At 44.3% G+C, this 14,231-nt stretch overlaps 1 protein-coding gene across 4 annotated transcripts; it reads left to right on the top strand.

Annotated features, from left to right (window-relative positions):
- Window positions 1-912: 912 nt before the first annotated feature.
- Window positions 913-14,212, top strand: camk1ga (calcium/calmodulin-dependent protein kinase IGa). Of its 4 annotated transcripts, none has more exons than XM_066703372.1 (13): window positions 913-1,055; window positions 3,870-3,990; window positions 9,432-9,560; window positions 9,736-9,810; window positions 10,073-10,211; window positions 10,365-10,488; window positions 10,925-11,000; window positions 11,422-11,534; window positions 11,639-11,717; window positions 11,828-11,915; window positions 12,095-12,399; window positions 12,622-12,745; window positions 12,911-14,212. In XM_066703372.1, exons 2-12 carry the CDS (start codon window positions 3,899-3,901, stop codon window positions 12,707-12,709), a joined length of 1,308 nt encoding a protein of 435 aa, XP_066559469.1. In that variant the 5' UTR covers window positions 913-1,055; window positions 3,870-3,898; the 3' UTR covers window positions 12,710-12,745; window positions 12,911-14,212. The 4 variants fall into 4 exon arrangements, with proteins under 4 accessions (XP_066559469.1, XP_066559468.1, XP_066559472.1 ...); XM_066703371.1 differs by having other exon boundaries at window positions 3,873-3,990; XM_066703375.1 differs by having other exon boundaries at window positions 925-984; window positions 3,873-3,990.
- The last annotated feature ends 19 nt before the right edge of the window (window positions 14,213-14,231 follow it).

Here is a 14,231-nt window from a genome sequence, read left to right on the forward strand (position 1 = left end):
TACATCGACTTTTACAAAGTAACAATATTATTATTATTATTATTATTATTATTATTATTATTATTATTATTATTATTAAAACGGGTTGCATTATTATAAGAAATTATAGTGTAGACCAAATCACAACTTTGACCAATCTGTGCCATGTCGCTGTTTCATTCATTGTCTGAAGCCACTTTCTAATATGTATTAATGAAACCGCGATGGGGTACAATTCCGTCACTCAGGACTGGCGGGGGGTCTTGATTGCGGCGAGCCCTATGTCGTGTCAATCAAAATAGCAGCCCTTATACTTTTAATTCTCTTGCTGTAGTAGAAACGTTTCCAATACAATAACCGCGAAATGCAACAGGAGTCTAAATCTGTATTAAATAATAATAATAATAATAATAATAATAATAATAATAATAATAATAATAATAATTAAATATTATTACTTCTATTATTTATACTCTGGGAATTAGAAAGTATTTGCCTGCAGCATTGCATTTGTGTATACATACATAAACATGTATAAATAAAACGTTTCATATTTACAATTTATACCATTCCTTTATCCATTCTGCATATGCATCCATTATATCAGCAAACCTGTATTACTTATTGTTTCCAGAATATGCTACACTAATGCACATTTGAGGTGTGCATGTCCACCGCATGGACTGTATTACAAAAATAGATGGAGTGAATGCAAGAAATGTAAAACTCTTTGCTAGTGAACCCGCCACATTGCAATGTCATGTTTGCTGGTGTCGACTGGGCTGTGCAAAATCTTGTTAGGTTTCATGCCCTGGCAATTACAGCTCAATTAGTGTGTTTTCCGTTATGTAAAATGCTATGCAAATGAGCACCCTGCGCTGCACCTCCTCTTTAATCCCGCCAGTACAGGCTATTTGTGAGCTGCCCGCGATAGTAATCCTGCCAGACCGCAGACAGCAAGAGCAGGAGAGTCGGAGCAGCGAGGATTTGCGCACTTGTCTCCAGGTGAGTTCAGGGAGAAACTCAGAGGAAAGTCTCGGTGCGCAGTCCTTGGTAGCCGCCCGTCTATTGGAAAGGTAATATATATTTATTTGTACGTGTGTTCCTTGGTAGTAATATTGTATCCCACTATTATAGAAACTGGTTATCATTGCATTGCAACGAAAGCAGCGCTTGATTGTGCCATCAGGCCATAGGATACAGGTGCGTCTTGGTGAGATCACACAGTGCAGGCACCAGAAGCGTGTACAATGCAATGCGGAGTTATTGGCAGCGCTATTCTCAGGTGTACACTTCTTCATTTAACAGTGACACGTAACGGTGGAATAAAACATTATGCTCTGGTAATGGTAAAATTGATTTTTGTATTGATTTGTATTGGGGCACTTTTGTAATGCTGTGTAAGCCTGTCTGGATAAGGGCGTCTGCCAATTCATACATGCATTCCTTCATTCCATCATACGAAAATGGCTGGTTCTACACTTTAGCGTTGCATTCAGCGCACGTTGTAGTTTAAAAGCTCTTTAAACTTTTGTTTTTATATATTTTAACGTAGGCTATACATACAAATAAATATAGGTTGACTTTTTCAATAACTATTGTGACAGTCTACACTATTACACTATGTATTTTTAGGGGGGGAGACTATGAATGGCAGGTGCGTCGGTGTGGTCTGTAGGCTAATAAAATCTGAATTAGGAGTATAAGCACTTGCGTAATTTATTATGCATTGATAATAGTTGTGGACACAGAGCATGTGGATTGACATGGACAGCCATGTGAATTAGCCACACGACGCTTTGCTGAGTTGCGCTTATCCGTGTGATGGGTGACAGCTCGGATATGATTTGAGAAGAGCAGGATTATTAATTCACCCGTCAGCAATGTACGAGGGGCATTAATTCAGCAGCGAGAGACGTGATCAAAAGCAACCCAGAAGTGGTGGGACTAGCAGCATGGGCACTGATACCGGTATTATGATTGTGATTATTGTGATTATTGTTATTGTAGTGCTAAGTGTGATAACGGTGTTCTTTGCTTCTGTTTATTAGGCTACATATGAAGTTAATTCTTCGCATTTGCAGTATTGTGTGGCTGTGCGTTTTAACATGATGCCAGGATTATTATTTGTCTTTATTGTTCTTTGTTAAGTAATGTTTGGGAAAGTCTGCTGAAAGGGATAGTCTATAGTGCGAGGAGCATGCTATATTCTAATTTTGGGCAAAGTGATCAACTATGGTCCATCCATAGCTCAGAGACGGTCCTTTTGCGCAAACGGTGCATCGATGGGAAATATTGGTTGTTTTCAGGTCCCTGTAGTGCTGAGACAGATTAAGGTGTTTATAACCAAAGGCGTTTTGATGTTTTATATTATGACTTTGGTGCCATAGTGAAAAAACCCAACCAAAAAACAACGTGAGGATATTTCCAGGTGTGGTAAATCCAGAACTCTCTTGAATTGTACTTCTCGATGTGTAAATCGTTTAGGATCATATGTGATGTCATCCTTGGGTAACCTAATTCATGCTATCTCTTCCAAGAAATTATCCAGGAATTAAATCGCAGTGTTGACGCTTAATGTGTGCAGACAACAGCTTATTAAATATTCCTACATTTTATCGCAAACCATCCGATAGTCGAGCCAAAAAGGTCAAGCACGTCCATCTTCGGCCGTCATTTAATAACCCAAACACATGAATACGATAGAAAACAACGCGTTATCCTGACCTTTCTGGCACCAGTCAAAGCTGGATTTGGGGATTGTGAGTTTTAACCTAGTGAGGGATGTCGTCCAAGGTTTGCATTTAGCGCCCAATCTTCCAGGTCTAGAGATCAAATGAAAGCTAATCCCTTATATAACTAACTTTGCACGCACGAAAGATGCGATGCTTGCAGGGGGACTAGCCCACTTTCTGTGCCCTGTCGAGATCTTGCTGTCAACAACAGCCCATTGAGCTTAACTACAGCGGGCCATTTATAATGAGTAGCAGCAACCTTTTATGTAAGGTAGACTAGTACGAAACAGATCACAACTGGTTAAGCTTTGGTATTGTCCTCAGACAAGGGGAATGAGAATGCTGGTTTGAGAATATAATAATCCTTGTTCTTGTTCTCAAGCTAGGTTGATATCGGCAATATTGTGATACTGTGCTATCACACGTTTTTAAGGATACATTTCTCTCTGTGTGACTCTCTCCCTGGATCATTTTCTCTCTCAGTGTCTCTGAGATCCTCGCCCGTCCCTCATGTTCACGAGAGCTCCTTGGCACAGATAATTTCTCCTCACACGAGCTCTGTGGGATTCATCAATCGCAAACCGATCAATCAGGTGGCCCAATTACATACAAATCAGCCCTGCAGCAGAAGTCCGACAGATTAGTTTGCCAGCGTCTCCCAGGATATTACTACGAGGCGGGGGGGGAGTGTGGAGGGAGGCTGTCCGCCACACAATGTCATTTGTCTGGACTGCACTGCTTAGAGCTGTCTGTACAGGTGATTAAGACGACAGGACAACCTTCACCTCCTTTCTTTTCAGATGCACTTAATAGCGGAAAGTCACAGTCTGCTACGGGGCCGTGGTTATAAGTGTGATCAACACTATTCAAACACCAACAATGACAAACACATAATAACAAATAGATGTTCTGCAAATAGTGTGAAATATTGTCACAACTGAATAAAGTGTGATACGTGGAAAAATATGGAGTTATACAATTATAACATTATAGCAAAGGAAAGGAATGAATACGTTAAGTTTGAGTAAGGCTGAGTTACATGACTTAAAAACTGGTGTCTTGTAATGATTACCTGGGGGTGGGATTAGGACAAAGTTAACCATTGAAATCAATAACAAAAGAAGTATGGCTCCTAAAATCTGATATTTCCTTTAGCAGAAATCCCTGTGGAAGCTCGAGAAACAATGGGTCGCAAAGAAGGAAAGGACGGAAACACCTGGAAGAAAAGCACGGACAACATCCAGGATGTCTTTGAGATCATGGAGGTGCTGGGGTCGTAAGTACAGACATAATTTCCTAAATCCCTCCCTCCCCCACCACCCGTCATCTTGTCTCGGACGCCTCGCACTCGGGGGACAGACGAGACGCTGGGAATCGTGGGAGCTGTTCTCACTTCCGCACGCTATCTGGAGTGGAACTTTAACTGTACGGAACCAGAGCCACTTTGCTCATTAACACAGACCCGATTCAATTACTGGGTTTATGTAAGACCTACTTTTACAGCGCCTGGGGAAAAGGGTCTGGAGACACGGGCTTAATCCCTAACCTCCCGGATTGTCTGAAACCTGGAGTGGCTTAAAGTCTCAAGCCGATAGTGCCTGGCCCAGATCGATTTCCTATCTGTTTTAGTGACGCCTCCCTTGATGGGTTAAGCAGGCAGATAAAAGGTTAATTAAAGCTCTACAGCGGGGGTCTCAGACTCAGTTCCTGGAGGGCTGTGGTGTCTTCTGGCTTGACTGGATCGGTACTTCTCTCCAAACTGCAGATCATGTGACAGGTGGTGCATCTTGAGTCGAAAGAATAGTTAAAAATTAAGACATTTCAGATTGTCTTCAGTTAAGTAATTCAGTGCTCCGGCTGGAATGAAAACCTGAAGCCCCTGCAGCCCCTGGCAGCTGAGTGTGAGACCCCTGATCTTAAGCTGTGCACTGTGAGTGTGCTTTGTGAAATCCTTAACCTCTAGAGAAGCAAACTGACAATGATTTTGACTTCTAAGATAAGGCTACATACATGCCCTCTAGGAATTGAGTCTTCAGATGCATGTTGGGCTGGAACAGGGATAAAAAGTGATCTTTTTATCTAGAGGTGTTTTTGTTTAGAACAAGAATGACAAGTTTGGAGTTTGACTTCTCCTACTACAGCCCAGACCAAAAATGTTTAATCTATCTGAAAAACATACCTGAATAAAAACAATTTGGATCTTCATGTGCCATTTGCTAGACATAGTGTGAAAGAAATATCATCAAGTAATTAATGTGCCAGCTGAATTGTTAACCTTCAGACAAAAGAGGCCACAATTGAGATCTTAAAAGGCGCATGATGTCTGTAGTCACACTTCTGTGTCTTCAATAATCTGCCTGTTGATGAGGTCGTCTTCTTAAAGATGCATTAGGGATGGATGATACATGAGGCTAAGTTTGATAATTACAGCCTGCAGATGCTCATAACAGGCTTATGAGAAATAATTATAAACATGGAATGATCCCTTATTATTCTGCAACAGGGTTTAAGATGAACCAGGCACTTTGAATTTGCACTTGTCTTCCATTATATAATATATTTTAGGGCAGTAGTGCTGATGACAATGTGTACTAACATAAAATGCACAGAGGGTGTGTGTAGTGGGGGGGTTATATCAGGTGTTTAATGCGCACTCTGCCACACCAGTCACTTGCCCCGAGGCTAACATAGTTTCTTCTCCCTGTGGCTGTCATCGAGGGTTGCTGGACCATGCGGATTACATGTGACTGTCTAAATACACCGGCCAACATCTTGGATTAGTAAGACTTTAAAGCTTTTCAGGCAGTGCAGCTCCACGAGGCATTTATCCCCTTGAGCGGCACTGTGCCAGTTCTCGGACACAGCCCACAACAAGGCAAGCCAGCGGAGAGCTAGTGTGGGCGAGGATGCTCAGGGATGGGACTGCGCTATTTACACAGCTACCGAAACCAAAATGAACTTGCATTCAATATACTGTTAGGTCCATAAATATTTGGACAGTGACATAAGTGTCATTATTTTGTCTCTGTATGCCACCACAATGGATTTGAAAGGAAACAATCAAGGTGTGCTTTAAGTGTAGACTTTCATCTTTAATGTGAACATAGGAATTCCACCCATTTTTATATGTGGTCCCCCCAAGTTTAGGGGCTCAAAAGCAATTGGACAGACTAACATAATCATGAATTAAATTGTGAGTTTCAATACTTGGTTGCAAATCCTTTGCAGTTAATGACTGCCTGAAGTCTGAACCCATAGACATCACCAGATGCTGGGTTTCTTCCCTGGTGTTGCTCTGCCAGGCCTGCACTGCAGCTGTCTTTAGTTCCTGCTTGTTCTTGGGGTGTTTTGCCTTCAGTTTTGCCTTCGAAATCAAAACAAACCAATCAGAGAGATAGCAAAAACATTAGGTGTGGCTACTATATCAACTATTCGGTACATTCATACACTGGTGAGCTCAGGAACACCAAAAGGCCCAGAAGACCACGCACAACAACTGTGGTGGATGACAGAAGAATTCACAACAGCTGGTCAGATCAAGAACACCCTCCATGAGGTAGGCGTATCTATGTCAAAGTCAACAATCAAGAGAAGACTTCACCAGAGTAAATACAGAGGGTTTACCACAAGATGTAAACCATTGGTAAGCCCCAAAAACAGGAAGACCAGATTAGAGTTTGCCAAAAAAACATCTAAGGAACCCTGTACAGTTCTGGAACAACATTCTATGGACAGATGAGACAAAGATCAACTTGTACCAGAATGATGGGAAGAGAAGAGTATGGAGAAGGGAAGGAACTGCTCATGATCCGAAGCATACCACCTCATCTGTGAAGCATGTTATGATGTAGGCATGTATGGCTGACAAGGGAACTGGTTCCCTTGTATTTATTGATGATGTGACTGCTGACAAGCAGTAGGATGAATTCTGAAGTGTTTAGGACTAAATTATCTATTCAGATTCAGCCAAATGCTTCAAAACTCATTGGACGGCACTTCACAGTAAAGGTGGACAATGACCTGAAGCATACTGCGAAAGCAACCCAAGACTTTTTTTAAGGCGAAAAAGTGGAATGTTCTGCAATGGCAAGTCAATCACCTGACCTGAATCCAACTGAGCAGCATTTCACTTGCTGAAGGCAAAACTGAATTCAAAACGCCCAAAGAACAAGAAGGAACTAAAGACAGCTGCAGTGCAGGCCTGGCAGAGCATCACTAGGGAATAAACCCAGCATCTGCTGATGTCTATGGGTTCCAGACTTCAGGCAGTCATTGACTGCAAAGGATTTACAAACAAGTATTGAAATTCACAATTTAATTCATGATTGTGTTGGTTTGTCCAAATAATTTGAGCCCCTAAAATTGGGGGACCACATATAAAAATGGGTGTAATTCCTACACCGTTCACCAAATAAAGATGAAAGTCTACACTTAAAGAACATCTTGTTTCCTTTCAAATCCATTGTGGTGGCATACAGAGCCAAATTGATGACAACTGTGTCAATGTCCAAATATATATGGACCTATCTGTATCTGCTAAAACACACTGCCTTCTTTAAGTAATCAAATGCTGTTTATAACCTCTCTCGTAGATTGCTATAAATGCACACCGCTTTATAAAGGTCTGCAGATCTCCAGCTCATTTCTGTTCTCCTCTTTGTCACAATATTCATGCCGTGGGAATGAGGGGAGTGCATGCACAGTCTGTTTTTAAACGGGGAGACCCAGGGGCTTGTCAATGCTGGATCCCAGAACACAGCGGCGACAGACGCTGAACCACACTGGCACAGGGCCGCTGCTGATGTGTAATGCTGTGTTTGAATAGTAAATAAGACCTCTGGGACACTGCTCTCTTCATAAACAAACAAACACAGGACGAGCCCCAGATGAAATGGAAAATTAGTTTAGGAGAGAATTAACTTGAAATAATCTGCCCACACAAATGTCTTTATGAACAGTTGAGGGAGTCTGGAACAATCTTTACCTCAGACACACAGCCACCCCCACCCCCAGATGATGAAGGACTGAGGTTTCAGTCTGAGTCTGAATTTGGGGAATCGGACACTATAGGGGCGGGGACTCGATACGAGTACAGATGAGTGTGATACAAATCTGACAGTGACAAGGGGTTGAATGAGATTCTCTAAAGGGCTTGAGGGACGTCTTGCTTTCCTTTGTGATGGCCTCGCTGCAGCAGTTTCCATGGTTATTACTGTGCGATGGCATTCAACAGGTAACCTTGATTTTAATGCACCATATATGCTCTTGCTGGCAGTGTGGCTGAGGAGGTGCAGTCTGGGGTGAGCAACACAACACAGAGTTCATATATACAACGTTTTCAAGCTAATGGAGAACCTAGTGGAGAAGAAAGTCCAGTGGCAGGATTAATGTACAAGGAAGGTGTGTGTGTGTGTCTAGGGTTTCAAGGGCTGAAAACAGGCTGAATCCATAAGGAATCGCGCGGGGAATTATTGCACCATTTGGGAAAACAAAATCACGTACACCACTTGTTATTCCACAGGATGTCAGCTCTCGAGTTGTCAAGTGCCTGGGTGTGAGGAAGCACCAGCTGCTGCCGACGGTACCCAGGAGTCTGTGCACTTGTTTCTCTCAACTGATGAACGCGCTGTACAACACTCTCTCTCTCTCTCGGTGCTCTGTGGGCAGGGATCGTCCAATTAAACAGCCCCGGAATCACTGCGCTTCGGTGTTTGAAAAGCGGCTATGCGTCACAGTGTCAGGAAATGAGACTCGGAGGAGGGGAGGGTGACAGTGCATCATGTGAAGTGCCATGTGTTTCTCTTCCTCCTGCGAATACAACTTTGCATTTCGGTGATGGTTAACAGTTTCGGTGTTTTGCTAACAAGCAGGATGTGGTGGTCTTTACTGATTCCCCTGTCTGGACCCCGACCCCTTTCTGGAGAAGCTAGGGCAGAACTGGGCTACCTTGGCCACTTGTGTGTGCGTCCCTCACCTTTTGAGAGATGGATAGTTTCCATTACGTAAGGGATTAGGCCTCTAATCCACAGGCCTCAAGTCTCAATATAGACCTAGAGCACATCATATATAAGCCCTTCCCTGTAAGCCCAGGCGCTGATCAACCCGAGACGACACCCCAGCAAGATGCTTTCTGGTTATTTTTGGTGTATGACCAGCTAATAAGGTGGAGCGCAGTTTGCGATGACCGCTTAGTGTGGCAGAGTCGCGTCCATTTTAAAACTTTTCCAGACCCATCTCTGATTCCATTTTGTTTAACTCTATAGCTCTACATACTCCACATACTATGTGCCGTTCATGTCATTCCAGTAATGTCCATTTGCCCAGGCCCATTATGTTCTTATGTTCTTAAGTAAATGAAATGGGGCTTAGCTATCAGTGTATTAATGGGTCTGGATTTCCCATGCAGTCTGTGCCAACTAAAATGGAAGCCATCCACAGTGTTTTCAGTTTATCCTGATATATAATGCTGGGTTGTCTCAAAGTTCCCCACCCCTGTCCTGGGGACCCACTGTCCTGCTAGCTTTACAATCAAGCTATCAATTACTTAATGGAACTAATAATTGACTTGTAACCAGTAGGGCAGTGAGGCTGCAGGAGCAGGATTGGAAAGCCCTGCCCACCTAACGCCCTGCTGCAAGGTTGTGTACGGCCAAGCTTTCACTCAACTTGTGACTGATCTGGTCGTGGGGGTCTGACCTGTCTGTTTGTCTCTCCTAGGGGGGCCTTCTCCGAGGTGTTCCTGGTGAAGGAAAGGAAGACTGGCAAGCTCTTTGCTTTGAAGTGCGTCAAGAAGGTGCCAGATCTTCGTGACAACAACCTGGAGAATGAGATTGCAGTGTTGAGGAGGTAAGGCTGTGGACCTGGTTTCTCAACCTAGCTGATCATCGGTGAATGTGGGGTACTTTCCATTCTGGAGAGCCATGTAAGAGTGCTGCAGGGCCTTTTAGAGATGTTGAGCCAAAAGCTGTGATCCATGTCTTCATCCTGAACCTCATGAGCTGCTTATTCTTGTTCTTCACAGGATCAAACATGACAACGTTGTGGCCCTGGAAGACTTTTACGAGAGCAGAACCCATTACTACCTGGTCATGCAGCTGTGAGTATGAAAAGATGGCGCAATGATTTTCAGTGTTACAACTCTAGGGGAGAAGTGCTTGACAAATTAAGGTTTAAATGAGAAAACAAAGTGGATGGGCTGATAATGATTAAGGTGATCTCAGCATGGGAAACAGAAGAAGATAGAAAATCAATCTGAAATGCATGTTTTTCGTATTGGGGGCAACTGGCACACATATTGTAGCTGCACATTCAGAAATGCTCCGGTCAGGGTGGCGTGCTGATGGGCCCTCTCTCCTCAGGGTGTCTGGAGGGGAGCTGTTTGACCGGATTCTGGACCGTGGGGTTTACACCGAGAAGGACGCCAGTCTGGTAATTCGGCAGGTGCTGGACGCGGTCAGCTACCTGCACAACAACAGCATCGTCCACAGAGACCTGAAGGTATGAGCCCTGGCTGCTTACCTGTGACTCCTCTACTCAGGACATCTCTACATTTATATTATACACATTCACATCTTCAAGCAACCATGAACCCTTTGGGGTTGGGCGTCTGCTCCTCCTCTGACCTCTGACCTCTGTGTTTTCACTCTGCAGCCAGAGAACCTGCTGTACTACAGCCAGGACGAGAACTCAAAAATCATGATCAGCGACTTCGGCCTCTCCAAGATCGAGGACAACGGTGTCATGGCCACTGCCTGCGGGACTCCAGGATATGTGGGTGAGCACACAGGGCCGGTCTGGGAGGGGACAGAAGGGCGGAGGAAGAGGAGGCGGCTCTGTGTCTAGTCTGTCTGTCGCTATCGCTAATAAACGCCAGAGCAGGTGCGGATGGTGTTTCAAGCTCCGGTGCAATGATGGGCGAGCACAATTATTATTTCTGTCATCTCATGCATCAATCGACGGATTTTTACTTGCTGTGGCGCCCTTCACAGCACAGTGTCACAGAGTCCTCTCACAGATTTAGGACAAACAAGAAGAGTTACGATACAGCTATAAAACGCCATTACAAGTCCACATATAGCAGGTCATCTAAAGCAGAAAAACCCGGAGGAGTGTCTTTCGGATAAGTCAATTAGTGTGCTTGTGTTACCTGTGTGTGACGTTGGGAAAGCAGTGTTCTTGTCTTAGTGACCGGGTCATTTCTCTCCCCGCAGCTCCAGAAGTCTTGGCCCAGAAGCCCTACAGTAAGGCGGTGGACTGCTGGTCAATTGGGGTCATAACCTACATCCTGTGAGTATGATCGGCCCCCCAGCTCCCTCTCTCCCCTCTCTGTGTCAGGGCTGTCATGTCAATATCCGTCTTCGAATGGGTGCCTCCGTCCTGACACCTTTTCATCTTTGGCCTTGCAGCCTTAATCTCTGCCTAGCTTTAATCCTTGAGTTTATTCCATCATTTGGTAGGATGGAGTTACAGCGCCCCCTTGTGCAAAATAGTAGCTTTTCTATAGGTCTTCATACATACATGTTACATACATAGATACATTGATGTGTTTCTTCATGTATAACTTGCAATTTTTAGATCCGATTCAATACCTGAGAAAACTGGACTAGGTTCCTCCAGAAGCCAGGGTTGCTGTGTGTGTTGTGTGTATCAGAGCCAGGCTTCTGTCTGGGCTGTTGAAATGAAGCTGTCTGTCTCTGTGCTCTTCCAGGCTGTGTGGATACCCCCCCTTCTATGAGGAGACCGAGTCCAAACTCTTCGCCAAAATCATGAAGGCCGAGTATGAGTTCGACTCTCCGTTCTGGGACGACATTTCTGATTCAGGTATGTCTTCGATTGTTATCTGTACTCATTAAATACTTGAATGTATGTTCTTTGTTTTTATTTATGTATGTATGTATTTTAATATGATTTTATTATTTCTACAGCAAAGGATTTCATTCGTAACATGATGCAGAAGAACCCCAAGACTCGCTACACTACTGAGAAGGCTCTGAGACACCCTTGGTAAGTAGGGTCAAATAGGACAGATTCTTCATCAGTATCTGAGAAGGAAGTGATTCAGACCCATCTCCCATCTCTCGATCTGACCACACTGTCTCTGCTTCTCCTGGCAGGATCGTGGGGAAGACGGCGCGCACCCACGACATCTACCACTCGGTGAGCGAGCAGATCCAGAAGAACTTTGCCAAGTCCAAGTGGAGGGTGAGTCTGACCGAGCTCCCTGACCCGCTAACACTGTACTGGACAACATCCTGGTCTTAAATCAACACAGTAAAAAGCTCAGTGTGCTCAGAGTCAATGAAGCCCTCCATTATATAAGTATAAGAGATGTAATGTGACCTCATAGGTTGATGGATATTTTCCTTCTGTGCTGTTTGCAGCAAGCCTTCAACGCCACAGCGGTCATCAACCACATGAAGAAGCTCCAGCTCACCCACTCTGAGGTGATCAACAAGCCGGTCCCTGCGATCACGGTCATGGGCTCATCTATGCCCGGCTCCCCCAAGAGGCACGCTCTGCAGGAGCCCAACGGCAACGTGGAGCACCCCTGCTCCCTGCCCGTGCCCGACAACCTGAACGAAGCCAAGAGCCACTACCACGGCCCGCGCACCACCCACGGCGAATCTCCCCACGGGATCCACTTCCTGTCCGAGCCGGCCAACTTAAACGGCGCCGCCAAGAAAGCGTACGTCCCTGTCTGCCCATTCTCCTGGTTGAACCTCCTCGTCGCCCTCTGTTCAGCTCCATCTGCCAGCCCTTCCTCCTTCCATAACTCCCTCCCCTAGTCCTCACGGTCCCTTTAGTCTTGGCTCTTCCTCGAACCAAGAGGTCTCCCTGTCTCCACCAACACCCAGTGTCTCCTCCAAGGGCAGCAGATTAATGTTCTGTCCGACACCGTGTCTTGCAGGTATGTGTCTCCTACGCTGATCATCCCGGTGAAGAGCATGAGTGACCAAAACCCTCCCCTGCAGACGGGGGTGTGCTCCGTCATGTGATCGCCCGGCCGGCCAGCGACTGGGGAATTCTAACAGGTGCGTAGATCAGCGCAGGACAGACACAGCACTAAGGGGCGGCACGAGACCCGCAGACATAGGGAGGGAAGGGACAGACAGTGCCTGCTTGGCTTGACACGGCGCCATTTAACTCTGCCGTCAGCCCTCACTCACTCCACCCTGACCGACTTCTTCTCTCCGCAGGACTGTCCTCTCCAACATCTGGAAGGACCTCACCGGTGTTTATCAGCCCACAGCACATTTGTTTGGCTGCACTGTTACCAGAGAGCGAGGGTCACGTGTCCTACGGGCTCCCACAGGATCTTGAAGAAAAACCGAGTGCCTAGAGAATATATCTACACATATTTATAGATATACATACATTGTTCTTCAAGACATTCCACAAGGGGAGATCCCTGTCAGGGGATCACAGGCTCGCTAGGAGAGACTTGATCGTTCAATGTGCTTACAAATACATATAATATTAAAAGAGTAAGTAAAACACTTTATTTTTGTCTGCTATCGTAAGCTTTGTATTAGTGTTTGGAAAAAGCTGAACAGATTATTGATTATGTATTGTGATGTGCAGTAAAACGTTACATGTTTTGAAAACTGTTCCTGTGAATCTGGACAGCAAATAAATGCTTCATGGGCTGAACCACATGTTGAAGGGTATTTTAGATACAAGTGCAAATTAATTTTTTTTCCTCAGTGCTGTGTCAGTATAGAATTAACAAGATGCGCTAATTTGCCATAATTCTGCTGCCGTATTGGTTTTGAAGCCCTAGAAACAAAAAACAAAACAAACCTTTAGCACAGTGCATGAAATCAGAGCTACAGCTACAGTTTTATTTATTTTTTAATTGGCTGTAATTGCTAGTTAGTCTGCAATTAAGTTCTTATGCACTGATTTGACAGACTGGTTTGTAAAAGCCAGAACATCCAGTCTCTCAATATGTGATTAATTGTCTGTTTTAATGGAGGTAGATAAATACATAATCTGTTCCTGTTCCTAGCTTTAACTGAGGCAAGCTGATGCTCTTGTTCTTGGTAGACTCCTGAAGGTCATGTATTATATTTTTATATTAAATATTGCTTGATGACTGTTGCAAGAAAAAAAAAAAACACACACACAAAAAGTGACTGGAGTTGTAGCTATGCGTTATAGTTGTAGTGTTGTTATTGACATGATTATTGTTATCACTCGCCAACAGTTCTGAATGTCTCGTTTTGACGCTGGTACTTTACTGAGGGGAAGGAGGGCGGGCTCTTATTCTTATTAACCTATATATATATTTTTGTTTCGGTAAAAGAGATTATATTTAATATACCAAAAAAAGAAAACGGATGTGCATTACAGCTTGCGTGTACTGTTCCGACGCGGGATTTGTAACACCCTGCGTTCTTCTGTACCAACCACCAAATGAAGGGGAAAATACCCATGCTTTAAATGTTGATCTTGCTTTAATTGATTAATTAAAATCGATTGTGGACTGTAAACATTGACCTTTTGGTTTTCTTGTGT

Source organism: Amia ocellicauda, chromosome 5, assembly GCF_036373705.1.
Source record: "Amia ocellicauda isolate fAmiCal2 chromosome 5, fAmiCal2.hap1, whole genome shotgun sequence".
Lineage (NCBI taxonomy): Eukaryota > Metazoa > Chordata > Actinopteri > Amiiformes > Amiidae > Amia > Amia ocellicauda.